Here is a 26,720-nt window from a genome sequence, read left to right as displayed (position 1 = left end):
ATAGACAACACCATAACAAAGACAAGACGTTTACCCACTGCATTTTAACATTTGAGGAAACATTTCACAAATTTAATTGTGCTCTGTGCTCACCAGCTATCTTTAACATATGGCCTGACTGCTAAACAATAAACTATAAAACTATAGATTCCAAAAGCCTATAGCCAAGGATAGATTTTTAGACAATGGTCACTACTGTAATCAATTTATTTGTATAACTGCCAATCTCAAATTATATTTAAAAAATGCCTTAAAAGTGTTTACAATTTGTCTGGAATACAAAAAGCTCACAGGAAAATAAAGGAATATTTCAGGATGGACAGACATGAAATAGGTGTAAGAATAGAAAGCAAATGGCAAATAGATTTTGCAGTGTTTGGAAAGTATTCAGATCTAAAAGTAGCCATACTACACAGTGAAAATACTATTCCTGGCCCACTAAAAATAATAGCAATTTTCTGCATTCAAAATCCTAGTTTATACAGTCTGATTTATTTTTCATTTGTGGGCTGAGCTTTGGTTTGATTGTCAGGTGGCACTGACTTCCCAAGATGATGCCCTGTGGTGATGCCATAGGGCTGCAACTCTCGCTCCTCCCTCACTTTGGGCCAGAGCATGAAGCCACCCTGAAAGCTGCAGTCAAACAGCTCGCAGGGGGCAAAAGTCAAAGGTTTTTCTTCCAACAATCCTTTCAGTCGAATTCGCCAACCTTCTAGCATTGTGGTTCGCACTGTGGGAGGACAGTGAGCAGGACTCCAGAATATCTGAGGAGCAAGAACCTCAAATCCACAGAAGTGCAGGGTGCCATTCTGGAAGAAATAAAAAAGAGAGGCAGGTTAAATGTTGTCCACCAGCAGGAAACTTGAATGAGAGTTAGGTCTGACATTAGGCAAAGGTCAGACAGAATCAAGACCGGCCTGTTGAAATTATACGGCATCTGGAACCAGCCTGTCACAAGACCTGAATAACAGAATTTCAAACTAACTATTCTGATATTTAAGAGTATTTAAAGTCAAAATAGGTTCAATAATATTTTTAATCCTTAGGTTTGAGAGCACATGTCAAATAGGGGATTTTTAGTTTCATCATTCACTAACATCAAAAATTTAAATTTTAAGCAATCTGATGAATATTGGCCTTGAGTCTTATTCTGGGGACACATGGCAGAGTTTTGTCTTTGTTTCTCACCTGTAACGGCCACAGCGTGACATTGATGTCACCATTGATACCATCAGACCGGAACATAGTTTCTATTGCCCCAGTAGTGAAGGATAACATTGCCTTCTTATCCTTTCAGAAAAAAATTACAGTAAAATGCAAAACACAGAAAAAATAGCAAAATAGTTGAATATTTGCATCACAATATAGTTAAAGTACTAAAAGTAATCATTATGGAGAATTTCACAATAATGTAAATGATCTTTAATGATTATAATTACTGTAGTGCACTGAAGGTAGCAATTTCACATTCCCCCTTTTTAAAACAGAGAATCATCACAGGTTTTCTTTATTCACATTAAAAGTAATATAATATAGGGTTACTTAGCTCTTATAATCAACTTAATTTGTCCGGTATGCCTTGACCAACCAGCCAAGCTACCCTTTACTTGCATGTTAGACTGTCCCACCACTACTGATTATGAGACCCCCAAAGTTGATGAGATTCCCTTAAAGCATCTCTGACATATCCTGTTCACCCCAATGGGACAAACATAATGTCACAGTGACCTTTGACCACCAAAATCTAATCAGTTCATCCTTAAGTCCAAGTGGACACTTCAGCTAAATTTGAGGAAATTCTCTTAAGGCATTCATGAGATATTACATTCATAATGAAATGCACCACCCACAAGCATAATGCCTCTGGCCACAGCTATCATCTGCATGGAGGCATAAAAAAAGTTGGGGACAAAGTGTGAGAATTTTGTTTTCTCTTGGTTTGTTAAAGAGTTGTACAGATGATACAGACCTTGAAAACACCATTATCATATATCTTTTCCAGGGAGAAAGCAAATCCCTGTGTCAGGACTCGGTCTATCCAGCCCTTCATGATGGCAGGCACACTAAACCAATACATAGGAAACTGCAGAAAGACAAAGAACCATTTATTATTAACACATACATTCATTTACTGGTAGTTTTACTGTATTTTGTCAGATAATTTAAGATCGCAGCACTTCTAGTCCTGTTATTAAGTATTGACCAGACAAAATCCAGTTAGATATTAAACACATCAAATAAGGCTGAACAATTTCCAAGCTTCACTGCACAATGTAAAGTAGATCAGGGTAAACATATTGCACACCAAACAATTAAAAAGTCCACTATTCCTTTATAAAAAGGTCTGGAGCCTTCAACAATAAATAACCTCTAACATTGTTGGGTAAACATGAAACAGGCTACCACAATTTCCCCATAGTGGAATCCAGTTTTATTTGGTTTATATTAGAAAATATGGAAACTTTGTTCTGTTTAAATGATGTAAATGTTGAAGTGTAATCAAACAATGGTTTTACACTGTCTCTTCATATTTTTAAAAATTTAAACTAAGACACAGATATGGTCGTTGAAAGTCAGGTCAGCTGAAGCTATAATGCTGTTTTCTCATGTGGTATTTTGAGTCAATATAAACAACAAACAGAAAGACGTAACCTCTGACCTGAAATATAACGAGCTCGGCCTCCTCTACTTTGCGCTGCTCGGCTACGATGTCATCACTGAGGCGGCCCTGCATCCAGGCGTGCATGGTTTCCTCTCCATACTGGAAAAGCTCTGAGTTTTTCAGGTCACCTAGACACAATAAACTCTGTTAGAATGTAAACAATTTACTAAATGTGGATTAATCCGCCAGTGAAAATAGTTCCCTACAAGTGCACTTTGTCCTCCTGTTTGAAGAATGTTTATTAAAAATTGCACATCAAACAATTTTAGGAAATTGTTTAGCCTTTTTAAGTACTGAAACTAAGTGTTTATTTATTTAATGGTATTTGTCTTCAGTACAAACAAGTGAGCTGCACAACACATTGTAGATTTTGGTCTTTTCATGGGATTAGATGACAATAAGATAAACATAAATTTAGAATAACTCCAGGCATATCATTTAATTCATGCATCCAGATCAATGTTCCCTTGAAAACTTTAAAACTCCACAATGTTGTGTTCTCAATTCCTGCAAGTGGAACATATTGTAAATTATTGAGTAATTGAAAAGAGATAGGGAATCACCAATGATGTCGTCCCGTGTTGCACTGGCTCTGAAGTTCATGGCATACAAATCGGACACGATGACCCTGTATCCCTGCTCTGTCAGCTCCTGAACCGCAACATCAAGAACGGCCGCGTTGAACGAGCCCGAGCTTTGGTGGCCGTATACAATCAGAGCCGTCCTTTGAGCTGTCACACACATGCAACTGAGTTTTCATTCCTCGTGGGGACTTTACTTTGACTTACATTCATTTCCTGGAGACCTGCCCCAACATCAAACATAACCTATACCTGCATAACCCTAACCTTACTCTAACCTTCACCTAACCATAACCCTTCATTAACCTTACACTCACCACCATAAAATTGCAATGATTTACAAGGTGGGGCCCAGCATCTAATCAATAATGGATTGCCTAGCACATTAGACTAACCTTAACCATCACAGCTAAATGCCTAAACTAAACCTAATTCTAACTTCAACCCTAAAACCAAGTGTTAACTCTGAATAACAGTGTTTCTGTTTCTTTTGCTTTAAAACAGCTCCTGTAATGCAGCAGGTTTGTTTTACATCATAAAGTCTCTGTCTCTGTCTCTCTCCCTCATTTACTCTGGATGATAGTGTCATAATGCCACTATTTGTGTTTACACTTCTGGACATATATCCATATATACAGCTGTCCATTTTTAGCTATGATGTCCTACCCCTGTTTGTTTACCAGCATTAGATAGAGCAATTTGCAATCTTACAGACAGATGTATAAGATGTGAAAGCAGTAAATTGATGGAGACTCACCCATACTGCGTGTTTGCTGGGTCTGTTTGTTGTAGACCTGGTTCCTGGAGACTCTTATAGAGTCTGTGGCTTTGTTCGCGTGGGAAACGTGGTTAGGTCAGACATCAGATGGAGCAAGTGTGCCTCAAAGTCACAGCTATGCACTGGGGAAAAAATTGATGACCAGTCCAGATCATTGTTTCGAAAAGGAGTGTGTGTGTGTGTGTGTGTGTGTGTGTGTGTCGGTCAGGATGTGGATTCACTGGTGCAGGAGAATAAGATTGGTTTCATTTAGCCTGGAAAAGAATGTTTGGGTCACTTTTAAGGGATTATCCTACAGGGTCATGTGGCTTTATAAACTCTTTAACCTGACTTAATTTTCCTTCGTTAGAAAGAACAAGGAGGAAGGCGTCATTTTAGTAAAGCCTGAATTGGTCAGCCAAGTCCCTCTGTTTAATGTTACCTGTCACCAGTGTCTCCATAGACAAGCTTTTATACGTTTTGAGCTTGTGTGACAAAAACTGGTAAAGCAACTTCTCACAGTTTTAAGAGGCTTTAATCTTTCTCATACATTATTATCATGATACTTTGAAAGGAAAAGAAGGCAACACATTAGACATACTATGTCTGCTTCTGTAGTTCATATATGTTTAGGACCAGGGGCTAATTTTACATTTTAGACTGTCCATGATGTTGGGTCAGCTTTAATTTTACTCTTAGATTAGTCTAATGCAAGTTTTTTTTTAAAAATTAGACATACTTATTCAAATCCTAAAAAAGTTATACACCCTACTGCCATGTTAATGGTGTATTCACAATGCACTGCCATGAGAAAGTTAATGCACCAGTGGTACCAAATGACAAAAAAGAAGAGAACATGGTTCCTGACAGCTGAGCCAGTAACAGGTTTTAGCGGTGTAATCAGCCACGAGGACACTGCCAGTCATTTTTATTCAGAAACTGTCCTGATTCTGAAGATCGAGACTGCAACAAATACATTTGTCTGATGTCCATGACACTCATAAATGATAAAATTTGGTTATCTCTTAACTTATCTGTTGTCATCATCAGGCCAACCACAGCTGCAGTTTGTGTTCAGGTCTAACTTGCAAATGTTAGGATGCTAAATTAAAATGTGGACCATTTTAAACATTATACCTGCAGAACAGCAGTATGTTAACAGAGCAAGTTGATGTTTTAGCTCAGTGGCCTACGTACAGCCCCACAGAGCTGCTAGCACTGCTGCAGACTCTTGACCCTTACATAAAAACAAAAAAGGTGTGCTCAGGACTTGACTAATTACCTGTAGAAAACATGTTTTTCAGAGAATCCATGCAACTGAATGTGCGCACTCTGCCTACCTGTTTCCAGTTCACACACCTCGGCTGTGACAGTTTTGTTTTTCAATCTGCCCTGCAGGCCCAGCTGGTAATCCAGACATGAAGCAGCCTGAGAGCACGCTGAATGGATTAAGACAAATTTATCCAAGTACACGGCAGAAAGTCTGATCCTATCATGTTACTGGATCTTATTATTTTCTTCCAACACCACTGGCATTTAGTGAAGATTATATAGTCGCCACAGTTAGCATGTTTCTCAGAGTCTCTGTCACTTGTCACTGTAAAATCATCTCCTGTGCCCCAGATTTCTGGTCAGCTGCACCATAAACTAAAAGTAACTAATTTCATTGAAATCATCACTAAATGACAACTTGATGGCTGAAGTGATGCAAACACTTTAGTATCAAAAAGAAGAAAAAAAATCTCATGTGATTAGTTTCCACTTTTATCAAATCACAGCAGAATGATTTATGTTTTCTGTACCACAAATGTACCAACTGAACATTATTAAAGTTTATCATAGCTTATTAGCTGTCCTCACATCACATCCTGTCCAATGTCTGTCCCACCAACTTGTATGACTAAGCTCAAAGTTTTAGTGGGGAGAAACTTCCTAGATCAAAAATGATCCCTATCATATATGAATAATGTCAAACAGTAGCAGAAGTCAAATTTTAGTCAGATGTCAGTTTAAACTGCAAGAAAAGAAAAAACTATAACCGACTTTCTTTGTAGTTGGAATTCATACAGTATTAAATATAACAAATTCACCAATAGACATGTATTAACCTAATTGGTGGCACTAATTCTGTAATAAGATAAGATAAGATAAGATAATTCTTTATTGATCCCACAGTGGGGAAATTCAATTGTTACCACAGCTACAGGACAACAGTAAGGTGCAAAGAATGAAAAATAAAAAGTGTGCAAAATGTGTGCGGAGATTAAACATTTTACTAATTTACAAATAAGAATGCTATACATAATATGTCTAAAATAAAATAAACTACACAAGATAAGTTAACATGAAAACCTCTATGTGCACAGCTGAGTTGTTAGATTGATTGGTTGTATAATCTAACAGCGGTGGGAATGAAAGACCTGCGGTACCACTCCTTCCTACATGGAGGGTGTAACAGTCTTCCACTGAAGGAGCTGCTCAGCGCCTCCACTGTCTGATGCAGTGGATGAGAGGTATTGTCCATGATAGATGTCAGCTTGGCCACCATCCTCCTCTCACCCTCCTCTTCCACAGAGTCCAGTGGACAGCCCAGAACAGAACCGGCCCTCCTGACCAGCTTATTAAGTCTTTTTCTGTCCCGGTCTGCGCTGCCTGCTCCCCAGCAGACCACGGCGTAGTGGATAGCAGAGGTTACCACAGAATCATAAAATGTCCTTAAGAGAGGCCTGCACACTCCACAGGACCTCAGTCTCCTCAGAAGGTGGAGTCGACTCTGGCCCTTCTTGTACAGGGTATCTGTGTTATTAGTCCAGTCCAGTTTATGTCACATATTGTGAATAAATCCCCTCCTAGAAATACAGTGGGTACGGAAAGTATTCAGACCCCTTTAAATTTTTCACTCGTGTCATTGCAGCCCTTTGCCAAAATCAAAAAAGTTCATTTTATTTCTCATTAATGTACACTCAGCACCCCATCTTGACAGAAAAAAACTGAAATGTAGACATTTTTGCAAATTTATTAAAAAAGAAAAACTGAAATATCACATGGTCATAAGTATTCAGACCCTTTGCAGTGACACTCATATTTAACTCACATGCTGTCCATTTCTTCTGATCCTCTTTGAGATGGTTCTGCTCCTTCATTGGAGTCCAGCTGTGTTTAATTAAACTGATTGGACTTGATTAGGAAAGGCACACACCTGTCTATATAAGACCTTACAGCTCACAGTGCATGTCAGAGCAAATGAGAATCATGAGGTCGAAGGAACTGCCCAAGGAGCTCAGAGACAGAATTGTGGCAAGGCACAGATCTGGCCAAGGTTACAAAAGAATTTCTGCAGCACTCAAGGTTCCTAAGAGCACAGTGGCCTCCATAATCCTCAAATGGAAAAAGTTTGGGACGACCAGAACTCTTCCTAGACCTGGCCGTCCAGCCAAACTGAGCAATCGTGGGAGAAGAGCCTTGGTGAGAGAGGTAAAGAAGAACCCAAAGATCACTGTGGCTGAGCTCCAGAGATGCAGTAGGGAGATGGGAGAAAGTTCCACAAAGTCAACTATCACTGCAGCCCTCCACCAGTCGGGGCTTTATGGCAGAGTGGCCCGACGGAAGCCTCTCCTCAGTGCAAGACACATGAAAGCCTGCATAGAGTTTGCCAAAAAACACATGAAGGACTCCCAGACTATGAGAAATAAGATTCTCTGGTCTGATGAGACCAAGAGTGAACTTTTTGGCATTAATTCTAAGCGGTATGCCCTGCTCATCACCTGCCCAATACAATCCCTACAGTGAAACATGGTGGTGGGAGCATCATGTTGTGGGGGTGTTTTTCAGCTGCAGGGACAGGACGACTGGTTGCAATTGAAGGAAAGATGAATGCGGCCAAGTACAGAGATATCCTGGAAGAAAACCTCTTCCAGAGTGCTCAGGACCTCAGACTGGGCCGAAGGTTCACCTTTCAACAGGACAATGACCCTAAGCACACAGCTAAAATAACAAAGGAGTGGCTTCGGAATAACTCTGTGACCGTTCTTGACTGGCCCAGCTAGAGCCCTGACCTAAACCCAATTGAGCATCTCTGGAGAGACCTAAAAATGGCTGTCCACCAACGTTCACCATCCAACCTGACAGAACTGGAGAGGATCTGCAAGGAAGAATGGCAGAGGATCCCCAAATCCAGGTGTGAAAAACTTGTTGCATCATTCCCAAGAAGACTCATGGCTGTACTAGCTCAAAAGGGTGCTTCTACTCAATACTGAGCACAGGGTCTGAATACTTATGACCATGTGATATTTCAGTTTTTCTTTTTTAATAAATTTGCAAAAATTTCTACATTTCTGTTTTTTTCTGTCAAGATGGGGTGCTGAGTGTACATTAATGAGAAATAAAATGAACTTTTTTGATTTTGGCAAATGGCTGCAATGACACAAAGAGTGAAAAATTTAAAGGGGTCTGAATACTTTCCGTACCCACTGTATACGAAACAGATGAGTGTTTATTTCCTTTAGCTGCTCCTGTTGCCAAAACAGATGAATCCATGATTGATTTGATTTTATCGCTGGATGACACAGCTCTCATTTACTTGGGCTTGGGATCAACACTAAGACCTCACTGGCTTTTACAGCCTCTGTGGATTTCCTGAGAATCACACTGCAAATGGGAAACTGCTTCATCATATTTTATATTTACTCTACACCCAAATTTCACACTGGATCTGAGAGGAAAAGAATGAAAGTACAATAACGTGGATCTCTTCACAGAGAAGGCCTACATGGAGTTTTTAAAAATGACTTCACTCTGCACAGGGTTCAAATTGCAGGAGAAGCACACAGCTCATGCCAAACAGCTGCTGGGTTGAGGGTGAAAAATCACTACAGAAACAAGTCCATTTGCATTTCATATTTGTTGGAAAAACTAATTCAAAAACAAAACAATTAGTGAGATAACATTTCCATTAACTAGTAGATGAAACCTTCTTTTGCCAGGTTTTCTGCAGAGTATTCCCTAAATTTTGCCTTAGCTGTAGTGCTGCACACATTACATGATTTCCTGGACTCACTTTGCACCATAGTTACATGCTCTGTGCCAAATAAATACAAAAGACATTGTATCTGATGCTTTAGTAGTTATATCTTGTATTTAATCAAGGAAAATAATAATAAAATCTTATCTCTTTTAATTGCATTACTGGAAGTGAAATGTATGACTCACACTTGCTTACTTATCTAAAAGCCAGCATAATTTTTCATGTCAGAGAGGAAGTCATGTTCACATAAGAAAATGGATCTGCTTTTCCCATTGTAAATATATGTTTCTAATAACATCACCGAAATACATACTCAAAAAGGTTAAAGGGTAAGAGTTGAATGTGAGACAACAGGGCAACAGAGTGGGAAAACAGCGTGCCAAAGTGACTCAGCAGCAGAAGGGAAGTGCAGCTATACTCATCTCATCCTCGTTTCCAATAGCAGCAGGGAGCTGTTTTTATGAAACAAGTTCTGATAAATCCACAGCTCCAAAAGCAAAGTTAGATACTGGCTGGTGAGCATTGTGTAGCATTTAGCATCTAAAGAGAAAGAAAGCTCCCTCTGGAGTTTATAGAGACCAAAAACAGAACTTATAGAGTCAGTTTTGGACTTAAATTTGTAAGTTGGCCAGACACAATGACAACTTAAAACTGTAAAAAGGTGTTGTTTCATTGTTTGTGTTGTGTTTTTATATGTTACTTATTACTGCTGGCTATGAACCAAATAACCCCCCATGGTGATAATAAAGTTTACTTGAACCTTGAACAAGCTAACAAGTTAGCAATATAATGCTATGTCAGTTTGCTGTTTAAAATGTTTCTGTTTGCCAGTTTTTGCAGGTAAATATTCAAAACAATTGCCTATATTTATTGTGTAGCGTAGTAGTACAGTATTTAAAGAGTTAATGTCAAAACGTGAAAGATTTAGCCATCTAGTGGTGAAACTGTGTATGTACCTTAAGAGCAAAGGAGGGTACAGTGGTCGTCACCTTTAAAAAAATCTGAACAGACATGACACACATTTTTACTTTTACTGTATCTATCATACTTAATTTTCTGTATCTGATATTTTAATAATATGTTGTGTTCATAATGCAGCCTTCACCCTTGTCCTGTATTTTACTATCATTTAACACTATGGGTTAAGAAAAATACCTAAAAGTTTATGCAGTAAAGTTATAAGGAGCTAAAAATCATGTTTTGCCAGTGCTTCCATGGTTTTATGAGTCACATGCGGAAACTGGTTTTCCCGTGTATATTTCTTCACGTAGAAAATATCATAGTTCTCACACAAGAAGAGCAACAAATTGTAAGATTTGTTCCTATTTCCTGTCTGGCAGATTTTCTCTCCCCGTCACCAAGTGTGAGTCATGTAACAATCGGTTCCTCCTTTCATTAAAAACACACTCATTGAGGCAGCTCAGCATCTGGGGGACTCCAGCTGTGACTTTTCTGAAGCCCACACCTCAGCAACAAGGGGCCTGTGTGAGTCACAAAAATCAGACCACTTAAAGTGAAATGTTTAGAAAACCATAGCCCCTTGTGATCTGAATGGTTACTATGTATCTCTAACAATGCTGCAAAAAACTAAAATTGAACCACTGAAAAACCACTGCTTCACAAAATATTTCTTACAATTTTTTGTTGCTTTTTCCAGAGACAGCACAAGCTTGGTTTGGTAGAAGGCATAAAATACTACAGCAACCATGAGCCTCAGCTACTGTTGCTTTGGACAAGAGAGCAGAAATCTGCTGTGGCCAAGTGCAATGGAATCTCTAAAAATGTCACAGCTTTGATTTGTATGTTTTTGATATAAAATCTCGACAATCTGAAAAGTAACTGTAACGTCGTATTTGTTGGAATCAAAAGTGCAATATTTCCTTTTTAAAAGAAGGGAAGCTGAAACATAAAATGGAAATTCATAAGTAAAGCGCATGTACTTTAAAATCCCATCACTAAGTTGTATTATCAAACTAAACACTTTCCATGCATGCTGGTTTTCATACCATGCATTATTTCTGTATTTAAAAAAAAAATCAATCCAGTTTTCATTGGGCTTATTTTGTAACCAGCTGATTATTAATTTTCCTGATTATTTCTTATGAAATTTTCATATTTTGCTTGTTTACCTCTCACTGTTACATAGCTTAGTGCTCTTTGTCATCAGTGCCAGTCCTTTAACTCACGGCGGGGTGGCGTGTATTAACAAACTCGAACCCCAAATGCAAACAGAGTACTTTATTAAACTAGGTAAGATCACCAAACACAAGGATGTACACACTAGGGAGCTGGAGACCAGAATCCAGGAGCACAAGGAAAGAGAGAGAACACGGAGGAACAGGTAAGCGCGCTCCCTCACACAAGGAGTAGCCAGGAGAGTTTGGACTCACACAACACCAGGGAACCGGGAGACACAGGAGGAGGAAAGCCACGCACAGGAACAGGCATAGAGAGAGAACAGAACACAGAATAACTGATGATTAATCAGGACCAGGTGCTGCCAATCACCTGAGACACAGACAGACACAGAAGGGGGAGAGCAAGCACAGGTGAAAACAATCAACACTAATAAACATAAAGTCCAAAACTAGGGACCAGTAATTAACATTTCTATTTAATTCAATGATAGACATTATTTATGTATATTAATGTTCTTGATAATCTCAAACTTTATGAAAAGATAGTGCAAGATGCAATATTATTTAGCCCAAATATATCTGTATGCCAAAAGGAATATAGATTAAATCATTATAAATCATTTATAATATATCATTTATTAATATAATGTATATAGTTTTATAATGTATCAATAAATCATTATAAATAAATATAAATAAACTACCAGAATTTATTATTATTTATAACAGAATTGAACGTCTCTTTCAGTCTTTGGTCTTGCATCATCTTTGTCACAGAGTGTGATGGAGTGAAAGCCAGTTCTGTGAATGAGCTCACTGTGTGCAGAAGTAGAGATAACAAGCATATATAGTGAGGGGGAGGAGACTGCTGTGAAACTGCATGTCAGTCGCAAGGAGCACCTTGAGGTATGTCAGCTATGTGAGCAGCTGATCAAGATCCATGTAATTGTGCTGTTTATTGTTTATTGTGTTTGCATTTCTTGATAGATGCTGGGGTTTACATAATTTAATCAATGTGGAATGGGTGGCTCTTACATTTTCTTATCAAAAAGTATGTGGTTAATTCAATATATGCATATACACTCCTTTGTTTTGGAAAACACAATCCCCATATATTAATATTTTTGTTTGCTACATGCTAGAATTATATGGTGGCATCTTTAAGAGTGGGATTTCCCCCAAACTCTGCCACTTCCACGTAACATACCAAACATCCAGAAGTAACCACAGCCGGTTTGACTTGTGTTTAGACCAAAAGATATTTTTTCTTACAGATTTGTATCAGATAAATAGTTACCTGTATGCACACAGCTACATGTATTAGCATGTGTTAGCCAAAGTGCTGTACAAACTCATAAGTAATAACATAGATTAAAAGTAAAATAAAAAAGTAAGAGACCACAAGAAATAACTAGTTAAAAGCAGTTCAATATAAATAGGTTTTTAACAGAGATTTAAAAATAGGCAGTGAAGTGGCCCGTTTAATAAATAAAGGATTATTTTATTTCAGAGGGTCACTGCTTCAATAGCAAATGCCCGGACACTACGAGCGTTAATACAAAAACAAGGGCGGGCGAGGAAAGAATTTTCCATTTACCTAAGAGGACTGGAGGGGGAATAGTTGGTTAAGAGACCTGTTAATAAAAGGGAGCTTGGCTGTTTGGAAAGTGGTCAAATATGCACAACAGCCTACAGGACTGCAAATACATAAACAAATACCACAACACCATGGTTTACATCTAGATTTGATTATCAAATCTTTACAGTAATGTCTAACTTACATATTGCTGAGCTCAACACAAACAGGTTTATTTATATAGCGCATTTTCTAGTCTCTACTGATCTATTAATTCCTTATAACCTTTCTCTTAGAAATGTTTTGCTGCATTTACAATTCATTTTACTTTGGCCTTTCTTCCAAACAGAAATTTGTTATAATTCACAATTACAGAGATCCAATAAATGCAGACTAATTCTTAAATGCAACAACTATTAAATAGTATTAAAATGGTAAGGTCACTGAAAAACCTCCACTAATACCCAACATTTCCCTGCTTGGCTTCCTTATGTAAAGGCCCATATTTAAAACAGGAAGTCAGCTTTCCTGTGAGTCTGTCAGTACACCAGTCAAGTCCAGTAATTTCAGATATGCTTACAGATATCCCTACTTTGGCTCTTAACCATACTGGCCCAGACTCAAAAGGTCAGACGTCCTAACTGGATTGCTATGGCGTTTATGACCTCCATTAGATAAAATTGACTCACCTTGGTGAACCCATTGTTTTTCCTGTAACCATAACAAACATAACATCTGTTGCGTTTAATGATTATGTAATGACACGTATTGGGTGGACAGCCAGGAAATTTTGTAAAAGCATTTGCACTCACCAGGATGAACAGTAAAATATTTTCTGACCCCATGACCTTTCATCTAGCCCCTTCCAAAAATAAAGCTGTCCAGTATTTGATTTCTTGCCAAATATCTGCAAACATGTTTAATGCTAATTAGTAAGTGTTAACATGGTAACGCACTAAACAGATAAAAACCATTGTAAACAGTACTTGTAAATATCAGCATATGAGCCTGTTTCCATGCTGGCATTAGTTTGGCCTGAGAGTGTTCTTTCCTGAGCAGTTTCTCTCTGCATTATTAATCAATAACCAAACCAGTACTGCTGAATTAAATATTAGACTTCAGAGTCACCAATCAACCTGACTTACTTTTGGTTTTTTTTGGTCTGTGGGATTAAACCGGAGTACCTTGAGAACACAAGCACAGGGATAACATGCAAACTCCACAGAGAAAGGTCCCTGATCGGTTTCAAACCAGGAACCTTCTTGCTGTGAGGCCACAGTGCTAACCACTAATTCACTGTCCCAGTCCGCACTAAACAACCTAAAAACATGGACTACCAGACCACAGATTCTTACCCTCAGCTATCAGACTCACCCATCAGTAGTTTCTATTTACCAGTACTCCCATTACCCTAAAAAGATGCACATGTACATGTGTTTTTACTCTATTTGTTTTTTAATTCTCTTCTCTAGAGAATCTTATTCATCTTGGGCTCTTCTATATTTTTTTCTGTGGTTGCTTGGAGTTGTTTCCTGACTTACCTCACGAATTTCACTGGTCAGAATGACTGAATGTTGTTATAATAAACATGGAAATTAAATCTCTGACCAAACTGTAGATGGACAAGCAAAAATGGTGTCATTCAGAAATCAAATATGCAGGAAAAGTATCATAAACGGATTTGCAGCCACTAAAAGAAATCTGACAACTTTAATGTAACACTATCTACAACCAGCAATGTTTAATAGTTTGTAATGGTAAAACATAACCAGCTATAAGAACATGTTTTAATGTGCAGTATTTGTCATCAGTTACAGCTATGTCTATTAACACAACAGTGTTATATTGTGATTTTTTATGTACCAACAGCTAACAGATGCATTAATGAACGTGCTTTACAACTAAATAGAAGAGTTTAATAAACATTTATTAAATGCTGCTTGCAAATACTAAACAGGGCACTTAAAGTAAAAGGTAAAATTACTCAGTGGGTAATTGAATTGGAGGTTTAAAAAGTTTCATGTTTGTATCTGCTTCCTTATTTGAGTTCATTAGACACAGCACCAGGAAGTAAAAGACTCACAAACCGCATGTGAGAGAGTCTTCAATGAGTTTCTAAATACAGGCTGCAAAATATTTATATCCAGGTTGACAGAGGGAGGGGACTCACGTGACATTGCCTCATCTCAGGCCTGATTAATGCAGTTTCATCATCCCAGCTATGGCCGTGGGTCAGCGCTCACAGGCTGTTGTGTTTACTTTAATGGATGACCTACAATAAAAGACACAGATATGCTATAAATAGTGAAGCGTATTACTGCATGTTACAAAAGAGGGGGAGTGAACAGGGAGATTCTTTTTAATAATAGATAGCAAACTGCCAGGAAATTACAGAAGCACGTGTCATCAAGAGATTTTGATTTGAACTATCATGTCAGCAAAACCACAACTTGACACAGATGGATTTATACTGTTTATGCTGATGTTTGGTGTTTATGCTGAATTTGCAGCTGATGGGCTAAGTACAAGTAGCAAAAGGAAAAATGTACTAAGGGTAAAAATAAAAAGTATTAGTTTAAACATAATTAAAGGACCAGAAGTATTCCTTATACATAATGTCCCATTTCTGAAAAGTGTATTATGAGGATTTGCATAAGTTGTCATTGATACGTATCTTGACTATACTGTAAGATTGTTTGTTTGTTTTATTCCATTGTATCTTATTTTTATTCTTAACTTTATTTTAATCAGTTTGGATCACGTGTCTTTTGTATGTTTCTACATGTTAAGGTCTTTGTGTCATTTGCAGTCATTTTGTACCTTTGTGTGTCTGTCTTTGTGGTATATATATATATATATGCGTGTGTGTGTGTGTGTTTTTTCTGTCTGTAGCTGTTGTGTCTCATAAAGGTTGTTTTATTTTATCTTTTACTCTTTTTGGTCATTTGGTGTTTATTTGTGGTTTTGTGTCTATGCATGAAATATCAACAGACCTATAGGTTTAACCAGCTGCATATCGTGAATTGTTCTTTAATACGTTTTAATAAGTTACCTTTTCATCCACCTGATCGTTGCCTATTTATTCATTTAATCTTTAGCGATTTATTCTTGTATGAATTTATCCCCCCTGCTTCAAACTGAGACCTACTGAGTTGAGATGTTGCGTCTGTGCTTTGTGTGTATATAGTTTCTACAACAGGTGGATATTGAGATACATTTAATGGCGTTTGATATAATTTCAGGCAATAACCAGAAAGTGTTTTTACTCGAAGTAGGCAACATGAGATTTCAAAAATCAGGATGAAACCCTGAGGAAAACCACCGCCCAGTGCAAAAGGCGGAGCCACGCGTCCTTCTGCCAGATTCAATAATCCGGGTTTCAGGGTTTCCCCTCAAAAACCGGCCGAACCGTCTTCACACATACATATATATACTGGGTCCAATGGACGGACCGGCCACAGCCAAACCAGTCCGGGTTCAAGATGACGTGGGCTAATCTGCAAATGGTAAGACTGGACGTGAACCAGAGATTCATGTCATTTACCGAGCAGCCTTGTGTTTCCTAACATGTTTTATTTTGACGCCTGCAGATCTACCTCTTGTCGCTGCTGCTGCTCCGCGACCCCGCTGCTGCTGCGAACGCGCACAGGTGCGTCAGCGTGGACGAGCTGAACAGTCGAGCCTCCCGATTTCAGAGGAATTACTGGGACCGACTGGGTCTCTCCGGAAACCCGCTGCCCGCCTCGCGCACGTGCGCGCAGACGGCCGAGACGATGCTGGGAGACCTGAGTGAGCGCGCGCTGTCCCCGTGGACATACCGGTAAGGGCAGACCACTACGGAGCCCGCGGAGGGACAAAGGTGCTCCGTATTCGCGTCACTTTGTTTTTAATTGTCAAATCTGTTTAGAAAACACCGAGATGTTTGTTTATGAGCTGAAACAGTGATGAATGGATATGAATGCAGTTTAAAAATGTTTCGAATGGTTGGGTTGATATAGGATAGATGATAGGTGAAAAATTAATAATCAATAACGAGTTGATAGGCTAATGTTTGTCAATTGATGGGCTACTGATGAATTAATGCTCAGATGTAGTCTAATCTGAACTGTCGAATTTATAAGAAAGATAAAAATTTCAGTCCACAAAATATCCTCTATTGTAATTTAAGATCAATACTCTAGTCTTGACATTTGTTGACATAATAATAAAATTGTGCATAGGGTCATAAGCTAGATAATGCATAACCTTGAATATATATTTATGGTTAACAGATCCATTAAAATAGTGTATAATTGGAAATTACAGTTGAAAACAACAGCCTACAGTAGTGAAACTAATTTCCCTGAGAGATCCTTCCCAAGAGATCAATAAAGTTTTTATCTGTCTAACTAAAAGTATAATTGCTGCTTAAAATGTTGCTTAAACAAAAGTACAAAACAACCTATTACCAACAAAGCTGTTTTTCACACACGATAATTTTGTGTAGACACACAAAACAGCACATGAGAGAAGCCCATGATAAACAAACAGTCCTCTTAGTCATGATACATGTACATAAAACACATGTATCTTTCATTTTTCCTTTTAAAGGCAGTTTAACAGTTTTTGAGACCCACACCTCCAGATGGAACTGGGAATTTTTTTAGGGAGGCAAGGCCTCTGACATCAACATAATTTGAACACTGGCTCCTCCAGTCTACAGTGACTATGAAGTGATCAGTTCCAAGGAGGAGCCTAAAGAGCAGCAGTCTGTTTCTGTCAAATATTAAAATCTGTATCTTCCAAACTTACATTCTTTTACTATTATTTTTTATTTGTCTCATTCGGTTTCTCTTGGTTTGTGCTGAACTTTGGAGGAGTTTTTGGACAGAAAGTGTACTTCTTAGATTTTCTCCAACTTCTTTTACACTGAAGTTTAACCAGGAAGGACAGGGTTTTCTCCAGGAAATGGTTAGCTGAGGAGGTCATTTCATGCAATACTGTTTGAAGAAAAAACATTCAGGTCAGACTCTGGCTTGTAATTTTAAGGAAGACATGTCCCCACATTATCTTTCATTTGGTGAAAGGAATTACAGATGTGCCAAACAAAATATCTACAAATGCACCACCAGTGTAGAGATAGATGAAGTCCAGTATTAACACAAATACAGTCCATTCAGCTCATTTTACACTCTAGCTATTCCCATGAGAGGTGACAGAACCATTGTGATTTATTCAGAGCTGCTGTATTTATAGCTGTGTGCATTCTGTCTGATTCTCTTCTTTAGCCTAGACCAAGATGACAACAGGTTCCCTCGTGAAATCTCCTTTGCAAAGTGCCTTTGTCAGGGCTGCATCATCAACCAGCGGGAAAACCTATCATACAACTCTGTGCCTATATTTGCTCATCTGATGATCCTGACAAAGACTCTGTGCCCTGATGACCCAAACAAATATCTGGTAAAAAAGGAAAAGAAAATTGTCCCAGTGGCATGCACGTGTGCCGTGCCTAATATGACTAAATGATCTGAGATACGACTCATTTGCTCAAATCAGCACTGATTTTGATTTATACTTCTTATTTTTATTTATATTTCACCTTCTAGTTTAGATTTTAATTATTTTTAAAATACAACTTTTGAGTTCTGCTCCAGACTTAAGAAACCTCATTAGATATTTGTCTAGATGGGGCTGACCGTCGTGCTAGTGTCATAGCAGTGTCCCAAAAACTGTCAGGCTGATTGCTGTGAAATTTAGATTATATTGTTAAACTTTAAATGACAGTTTAATGAAATACCTTTCAAAACATGTCTCACTGAGCATTGGAGTTTATGTACTGTGTCTTTAATGTGAAATAAGCTTCATTCGGATAGCTGTGAAGATCCCTAGAGTTTCATTATTTAATGGGTGTTTTTTTAGCATGCTTATTGAAAATTTTATTTTTATATTTTATTTATTTACTTTGTTATTGTGATCAAAGGTAGGATAGAGCTGATTAATGTAAAAAGACCAGTGAATTCATTCTGCAAGATATAAATATTTCCCACTGGTGGATAAAGACCATGATGTCACTTCTAGTTTAGATTTATTGTTTAAATGTTTCATTTACATTTTTTTATTAAAATATTTTACACTACAGACCATTTTATGATGAACTGTTGATACTATTTTTAACCTCTAATCTTGAGGCTTGAATACATAAGCTTATTAATTATTAAGTGCCTTTCAGATTTAGATTACATAGCCCTTCACCGACCAGTTGTTCCACAGTTTTAAGATATTTTTTTATTGTTATGTAACTTGTCAAAGCACAAATGAGCCTAATCATTTTCACATCTCACCTGAAAATTTTTTTTAGTGGACCCATGTTCTTTTTCAGTTGCAACAATGCACTTTTTATATATATTTACCAAAAGTAAAAGTGTTTCTTTTACTTATTTGTCCTGTTGTCTTTTGTACTATGCTTCTCACCTGCAGCTTAAAGTAAAATCAAGAACTTTAGCTTCATTCTCTTCTCTCATTCTCTTGTGAGCTATAAAATTAAAACCATGCCAATATTGATGGCCTTGTATTTCTTTCTTATTTCTTTCTTTAGTCATGATGCATGCTAAAGGAACAAACCAAACACTGGCTCTAGACAGGGAATCATGTTTTGTTTTAAAGGTGACCCTTCTTTGCACCTGGAAACAGTGGGGATGGGGTGTGATGGCTGCTCAGGAGGTTGCGTTTTGCAATCTCTCAATTAGATGCCGCTAAATCGTTCACATTTCACACATTGAACCTTTAAATCAGCTGTGACCATCCCAGTACCAATGAAATACAGAACGAACTGCCTAAATAACTAAATAAATAAGCCCAGTTGTTCTACCTGTTATAATCTTCAGATGTTTATTAGAGACTCATCCTGTCTCATGTTAAATCTGCCATCCCTGTTGATCTTGACCATCTCCAGTTTACAGCTCTTCACACAACCCTTATGTACCTGGACCAGGAAAACACCTATGTAAAAATGCTGCTTGTGGATTTCAGTTCTGCGCTCAACAGTTATTCCCAATAAACTGGTTCAAAAACTGCAATCTGGGTTTGACTATCTGTGCACCTGGATTCTGGGTTTTCTGAGGAACAGACCCCAGAATGTAAGGATGGGAGATTTTACATCATTTACTCGTATCCTGAACACTGGCACACCACATAGGTTGTGTTCTCAGACCCTTCCTCTACCAGTAGTGCGATAGTGTTCACACTGTTAATGTGCTTGTATCACGTAGCAATGATAATGATTGAAATTGTGTTTGAGCTTAAGGAGGCTAAGTAGACATGCAAGAAAAGTGACTTGATTTTGTCACATTATTGCAAGTAAATACAAACAAAGTAATATAAGTCCAAAAGGTGTCTCTTCAGAGATCATTATTTTTGTCACAAACCCCATTTCTCTGTAACGGGATTCCATCAAATCATGTGACATTCAAAGCATTTAAGTGCTAATGAACCATAGAAACGCACAGTGACTTGATTTTTTTCTTATGGTGTGTGAGATGAATTCATGATACAACCTTTGTTAGCTAATGCATGCATTTAACACATGTGCATTAGTAAAAACACTAATGCATGTGCGTTGTACCTTTTTTCTTTATAAAGTGTTACCAGTAATAAAAATAATGAAGTGTTATATTATTATGGCCATACAAAATAACATGGTGGGACTGTAAAAATGTAGTATTTTGCTTTGAAGGGGGTTACTGCTGGTCACAGCTATGCAACCCTCAAAGAAAAAATCAAATTGGTATATTTCAAAGTTACAGTTTTTATTGTAAAATCTTTTTGTTACTGTCCCTCCACTGGAGCTTCAGCAAGAAGTTGTGGCAGCCCAAGGAGGGAAATTTACACCAAAAAATTAGAAAATATACATTTTCACACAGAAGGAGGATTGTGAATTCTGAATGTTACGACTAGTATAGGTAGTACAAACAGGAGTGTTTAGTGTTGATAGTCACCTGACTGTTTTAACTGTGTAAACCAACCAAGACACTGGAACAATATATAAAAATATATCAGTATGCAAAAGGAGAGAGAAGACATTGTTCATAAAACATTAAGACAATAATTTAAAGTGTTTTCTCTCGTCCTACTTGTGGTGCAGGGCAACATGTCTTTGCTGAATATTGTGACTGTGTCTAAACATGCATTTAGCACAAGAGGGAGACAATGATTTCTCTGTTAACTAGTGACTAAAAACAGTTTAACAAAGCTGCAGGCATAGGTCAGACCAAAGCCATTTACACTTATCAAATTACAGTATTTGCCCAGGGTTGTATCCTATTTGCCCCACTTGTTTGGGAGTGGTAGTTATATGACAGATTTAAGGATTGAATGGTGTCTATTTTGCTTTACAACTTGTTATATAAACTGTCATGATCATGTCAAACATCAGACTGTTAGGACAAATCCAACATGTCTCTGTAATTCCTTTGACAAACACACATGGGAGATCTAGACAATTTTACTTGGGGTGGCAAAAGGTTTTGGTAGGGCTGTTGATGTGGGTCCTTTTACACAGTAAAAATATGGGGTCGGGGGCAGCTGGGGACGAACCTTACAGTAGGGGGGGCAGCTGCCCCTTCTTGCCCCCCTATAGATCCGCCCCTGAGGGTGAATGTTTCCTTCATATTTGTACATTCACAACCCCACAGCTCAGGAGAGGCAGGGCAGTGGGGTAACTTAAGGACAGAGTATAGAGTTTCTCGATTGTGACATGACTGGATTTGTAGTATGTAATACGTTCATAGCTCCAGCATGTCATTCAATTAAGGTTTTTTTATGTCTACACATTTATCAAAGGAAATTCAAGTTCATCAGTTCAAAGATTGAGAAACAGCAGCATAAATTGTCACATTTTCACTCATGTTGAGCCATGAGAGATCTCCATACATTTCCCTACCTACATGTACCCATGAACTCCTTGTTTTCAGTATTGTATAAATAAAGCATTATATTTAAAAGTGACAATATGTGCTTACTATATGGATTCTTAGCTGCCCTGTTGTTAAAAATACTTCATATAAAGGCTGGAAGAGTTTACATTTGAGATCTATAGACCACAGGATGAGTTCAGTGAAACAGAAAACTCTCTGCTGTGTTCTCTGTGTAACAAATCCAACCAATCTGAGAAGGCAGGCAAACATAGTCAAATTAAGGTGTGAACCTTATAAAATATACTAGTAATAACACTACAGATCAGCAGTATTTTCCTGGTTTTTTAAAGTCTGTCCAAACCCATATAGGATCAACATTTTCTTGCATTGTGGTGGCTATCAGCTTGGAGTAAGCACAGCGGCTGTACATCACGGGAAAGACCTGAAAATAACTCCAGTCAGGGGGGTCTGTGGGAGAGATGCCCAAGTACTGCATACACAACCCTAGAAAGACATCTTCAATATAAAGAGGTTTAATGTGTTTGGAAGCCTCCATAAGTTTTTTAGGGAGGTCTAAAGAAAAAACGTAGCCTAGACCCAAAGCATAATGTGGGTACGTTGAATGAGGGTAAACCTCCAAAGGTAGATACCATTTGGAATTTGCATTTCTCAGAACTGCAGCTCCTTTTGCTACAAGTCCTGTCATGTAATTTGACTTCGGAGCATTTGACAACAAATGAATGAGATTGGGCACATTTAGAAATATGTCTGAATCAATCTTCATGGCATAATCGGCACTGGAGCAGTAAGAGTCCAGCCACTCCAGCATCACCATTGTCTTGATGGTCAGGTTTTTGTAGCAGTCCAGGAAGTTGCTCTGGATCAGGTCTTGATGCTCTTTGCTCTCCTGCAGAAGCTGATTTTGCTGCTGCTCTGCTCCCTTTGCCTCATGCAGCCCCATCAGGAAAAACAGCTTCACTACTTTGCCCAGTACTGGACCTTCACCCCCCCAGGTGCGGCGGATGATATCGCGATTATGCCTGTTGTGAGGTGCCACAGGAACCATCAGAACCACAAAAGGCTTCTCCTGCTCACATTTCTGTGGCTCATTTATAATGAAGTGGTACTCATACGGGTATTCCACTAAATATGGGCCTGGCGAAACATAAGGAACTGGTGTTGTTGGCACAGTTGTCAGTTGTGACGTCTGCTCAGTCACCACTTTAACATTTGCAGTCCAATATGTTACAGTCGTGCCTGTAACATTTGTTGTTGATGTGACATTCTCAGTTTGAGGAAGTGCAGGAGAGTTGGTCTTATTCATAAACATGATTGTATTAACAGCCACCGTTGGTTCCGGTGTAGGTCCCAGGGTCGTGCTGGGAGAGACTATATTTTGTCCCAGACTTTTAAAAGGAATCCACAGTTTTATTGTATTATATTTTTTCTGCCATTTAGGGCTCCAGTCACGTGCCATATCCTTGATATTCACGTTATAAAAAAACAAAAGTGTTGCCAAAACCAGAAAGATGAAAAGGTAGTGACGGCGTGACCACCTACACCATTTCTTGTTTTCCGGCAGTTTCCCATTATCCATAATCCCCTGGCTGAGAGGAGATAAGGCAGAGAGACACAAAAGAAACCTATATCACCAGCATAGGCTATAACACTGTAGGTGGTTCTCATTTGACAATTGATTAATTGATAACAGTGTTAAATTGGTTTTAGCTTTGTATCTTTTAAACTTTTGAAGGAAATCTATGAGGCTCTCATAACAGTTAACAGTTTTTTTTATTTTCCATTAGACACCAATGCGTCATAGGTCACAAACAAAGATACTAATTTTAAAAGCTCACATACCTTTGCCCTTCCTTAGCGAAGCCATTTTCTGGCATGTTGGCACTCGTCTGTCTATAAACGTAGGTTTTCATTCTTTTCTATATATCACTGAAAAAAACAGGATGCTGCTCTGCTGAAAAAACACGACTGGGCATTCAGTTGCAGTAAGGTGTGACTTTTACCTGCCTGTTACAAAAAACTGGATCCAAAAAGAATAATGAAATCTTTCTAAACATAATTCCTGCTGTCTCTGTATCATGTGGTAATGCGAGCTCCTGGGTCGACCAACTAACCATGACACTGTGCTCTTTTTTACCTGAAGGGAAGCCACACCTGTGCGGGTTCCACCCCCTGGTTTGCAAGCATTATTTCCTCAAGGGCAATGAAAAGATGGCCCTCCTCCAGTGGCTATGGGAAATAGGTCTTATCTGAGCTGTTGCTCCTTTCCATGAAGAACACTTGCACTGTGTGTGTTTGTGCATGTGTGTGTTGAAGAAGGGTGTGTGTGAAGGCAAATAAAAAATGGTTTACTAATTATATGGAATTTGGAAGCATGTTGTATTATAACAATGCAATGTTCACAGAGCTAAGTTCTGTGTTAGGATTGAAAACGTATGTGAATTACTTAACCTTTGACTATTTAAACATCATCGTTGCTGTATATATTTTTGTCACTGTTATGGAATTTTTTTAATAGCCAGTATTCTATGAACAATCTAAAATAAACAGAATGGAGGATTTAATGTCTTTTATGTATTATCTTTGCAAGGAGGTCACTGTCCCGTCAGAGTGCTAAAGCAATGTGCAGGAGAGTGACAGAAAACAAAGGGCATGGTGAGTAACATGCAGTATTATCAGGATGGATACAGACACTATTAGAACCAGTTCAGACTTGTCTTTGTCCCTGAGAACATACATTAGCTACATTAAATTGCAGCAGTCTGGTCAATAACGTAGGTGTCAAGGTGTTCTTGTCATGATTTGTGTATCAAATTTGTATGGATCGTAACCTCGTCAGACACAAGTGCCCCGGACACAGAAGCAGATTAAGCAAAAGTTTATTTAATGTAGTACAACAGAATGAGAAGTGGGAATGCAGGCCGGTGGTGATGTGTTGTGAATCCAAGAGGTCGGCAGGAGTTGGTTTCTCAGACGGCCAGTTCCGGTACCGCCGGCTGGTCCTCGGAGATGGGGGTGGTAAGTCCGTGGCGGGTTCGCAGAGCAATATCTGATGAGTATGGGTCCCTCTGGGGCCTACCAGAGGCTGGGCTCTCTCCCGACTCAGAAACAGGAAACAGGAGAAAACCAGGTTAATGTAACAGTGACAAAACAAAGCAAACAGTGCTCGCACCCGAGACTCCTCCGGAGTGAGAGCACAGTAAGTGCTTGTATCTAAAGGTGACAACAGTCAACAAGCAATCCACAAAAGAGAAAGGCGTCCCCCACGTCAAGTCTATTCCTCTTCGTGGGAAGCACAGTCATGAGTTAGTTCATCCGAGCCATAACAGGGAAGCGACAGGAAAAGGTACACTAGCCGTAAGCTTCAGATTCCTCCGATCTAAGCCAAAACGGTACACAAAGAAACATTCACTTGCCGTAGCGTGAATCCAAACGGGAATTAAGGACAAACAATCCGGCGATCTGTGTCCCCACGAACCCAGCTACTTAAGCCAGGCCCGCAGGTGACACAGATCAGCAATCAAAACAAGCTGAGGGAATGTACCCAAAACATTTCCCCTTGTCCCTTCAAAATAAAACCCCGGCACCGGAAACCTAGTCTCCGGGACCTGACAGTAGCAACACAAAACAACCAAACCAGTTCCTGTCATGATCCAAAAAATAAAACAAAACAGGAAGTCCAAAATTGCGGATCATGACAGTTCTGGTTAAAAATGCAAAACAAGGACAAGCAGCTTCAAAACAAAATTCATACTGAGTTCAAAGTTCATCAACAGAAAAACTGCACAAAGTTCAGAGTAAGTGAACATCGTTCTCAAAGAGTAATTTCCCATTACAGCACTAATTTACAACCTCAATCATTAGTGACTTAGAATTAGTATTCAGATTCTTTACTTAAGTAAATGTGCTCAAGAACTAACTGCAAAATTTACTTATGGTATTAACAGTAAATATTATTACACCCACCTCGTGTCACTGACACACCCCTCAACTGCAGTTACCTCAAAAACCTCTGCAGAAGACATGAGTCAAAGTTTTACTGAGAATCAGAGCAAGAGGGGAAAAAAGAGGATGTCGCGGTGAAGCTTTGTTGCAGGCTATGATGGGGGTTTGGGCAGTGATATTGATCAGTGGAGAGGTGTGAGACCAAAATAGCTATGGAGACAGTGGGTTCTGTGTGGCAGCTGGGTGGGTCTTATTGTGGACTATTTTAATACTGTCTCCATTTTCCCAATAATTAATGCCAAATTACATACATGGTCCCTTTCTGGATCTAGCCAATGAATTTAAAGTTCGAGGATATTAAGAAACTAACAGGACAGATCTAAAAAGCCATCCTGGATTCCAGTTTATATCTGGGAATTAGTGGAATAATCATAATAAAGTGACACACAAATTATGCCAGAGAGCGTTAAAATCAACAGTAGAGCATAAGACAGCCAGGAAAATGACATAAATGTCTAAAGACCATATAGGTTGCTTCATTTTTTCCCACCAAGCTAATGTGAGTGCAGCCTTAAACGTATCATCTCCTCTGAAGTGGATGGTTTAAAAGAGAGGTTACAGAAGAGGGTAATACTTTCTAGTTATTTTATACTAATAAATTTGCCTCACAGAGCTTTACAATCACAACTGCTCCCCGAGTGCCGCAGCACTGACTGCCCACTGCTCCGGGTGTGTGTTCTTCTACCTCTAAAATGATAATGAATTTTCAGACTCTTCAAACCTTTTGGTTGTAACCAACATCTAAGTACTTTCCTAAGCAGCTGTCTAACACCTAAAGAAGGCTATCAAAATCTAAAATGTCATTAGGAATATATTTGAGGAGAAACAGGAACTGTGGAAAAGAAAACAAAATCTTGACGGCCAAGAAAACAAACCAAAAACTTTCCAACTCTACTGGGAAGACTCAGAAAGGCCCTTGTGGGTATAAAGCAGATGCTGGAAGGTGTCGATGACACAGCAGTGTACAACAGTTGTACCCAAACAGGGTCAGTATCTTAGTTGTGAAATGTGAATATGTGGTCCCCTGGTGCACAGCAAACATTGCATGGACAGAGAGAAGCATTCATTC

At 38.7% G+C, this 26,720-nt stretch overlaps 3 protein-coding genes across 3 annotated transcripts; 1 reads left to right on the top strand and 2 right to left on the bottom strand.

Moving 5' to 3' along the window:
- Positions 1–178: 178 nt before the first annotated feature.
- Positions 179–16,470, bottom strand: nqo1 (NAD(P)H dehydrogenase, quinone 1). Its single transcript, XM_026319922.1, has 8 exons — positions 16,334–16,470; positions 14,908–15,009; positions 4,001–4,143; positions 3,226–3,393; positions 2,660–2,790; positions 1,970–2,083; positions 1,189–1,290; positions 179–809 (listed from the first exon to the last, which is right to left on the bottom strand). Exons 3-8 carry the CDS (start codon positions 4,002–4,004, stop codon positions 492–494), a joined length of 837 nt encoding a protein of 278 aa, XP_026175707.1. The 5' UTR covers positions 4,005–4,143; positions 14,908–15,009; positions 16,334–16,470; the 3' UTR covers positions 179–491.
- Positions 16,137–19,218, top strand: LOC113137922 (interleukin-17C-like). Its single transcript, XM_026319920.1, has 3 exons — positions 16,137–16,243; positions 16,328–16,557; positions 18,005–19,218. The coding sequence occupies exons 1-3, from the start codon at positions 16,220–16,222 to the stop codon at positions 18,240–18,242; spliced, it is 492 nt and encodes a 163-aa protein (XP_026175705.1). The 5' UTR covers positions 16,137–16,219; the 3' UTR covers positions 18,243–19,218.
- A 1,432-nt stretch (positions 19,219–20,650) lies between these two features.
- Positions 20,651–23,782, bottom strand: LOC113138030 (beta-1,3-galactosyltransferase 1). The gene is made up of 2 exons (XM_026320145.1): positions 23,489–23,782; positions 20,651–23,235 (listed from the first exon to the last, which is right to left on the bottom strand). The coding sequence occupies exons 1-2, from the start codon at positions 23,557–23,559 to the stop codon at positions 21,951–21,953; spliced, it is 1,356 nt and encodes a 451-aa protein (XP_026175930.1). The 5' UTR covers positions 23,560–23,782; the 3' UTR covers positions 20,651–21,950.
- Between the last annotated feature and the right edge of the window lie 2,938 nt (positions 23,783–26,720).

This window comes from Mastacembelus armatus, chromosome 3, assembly GCF_900324485.2.
Source record: "Mastacembelus armatus chromosome 3, fMasArm1.2, whole genome shotgun sequence".
Lineage (NCBI taxonomy): Eukaryota > Metazoa > Chordata > Actinopteri > Synbranchiformes > Mastacembelidae > Mastacembelus > Mastacembelus armatus.
This window is presented reverse-complemented; position numbering and strand designations above follow the sequence as displayed.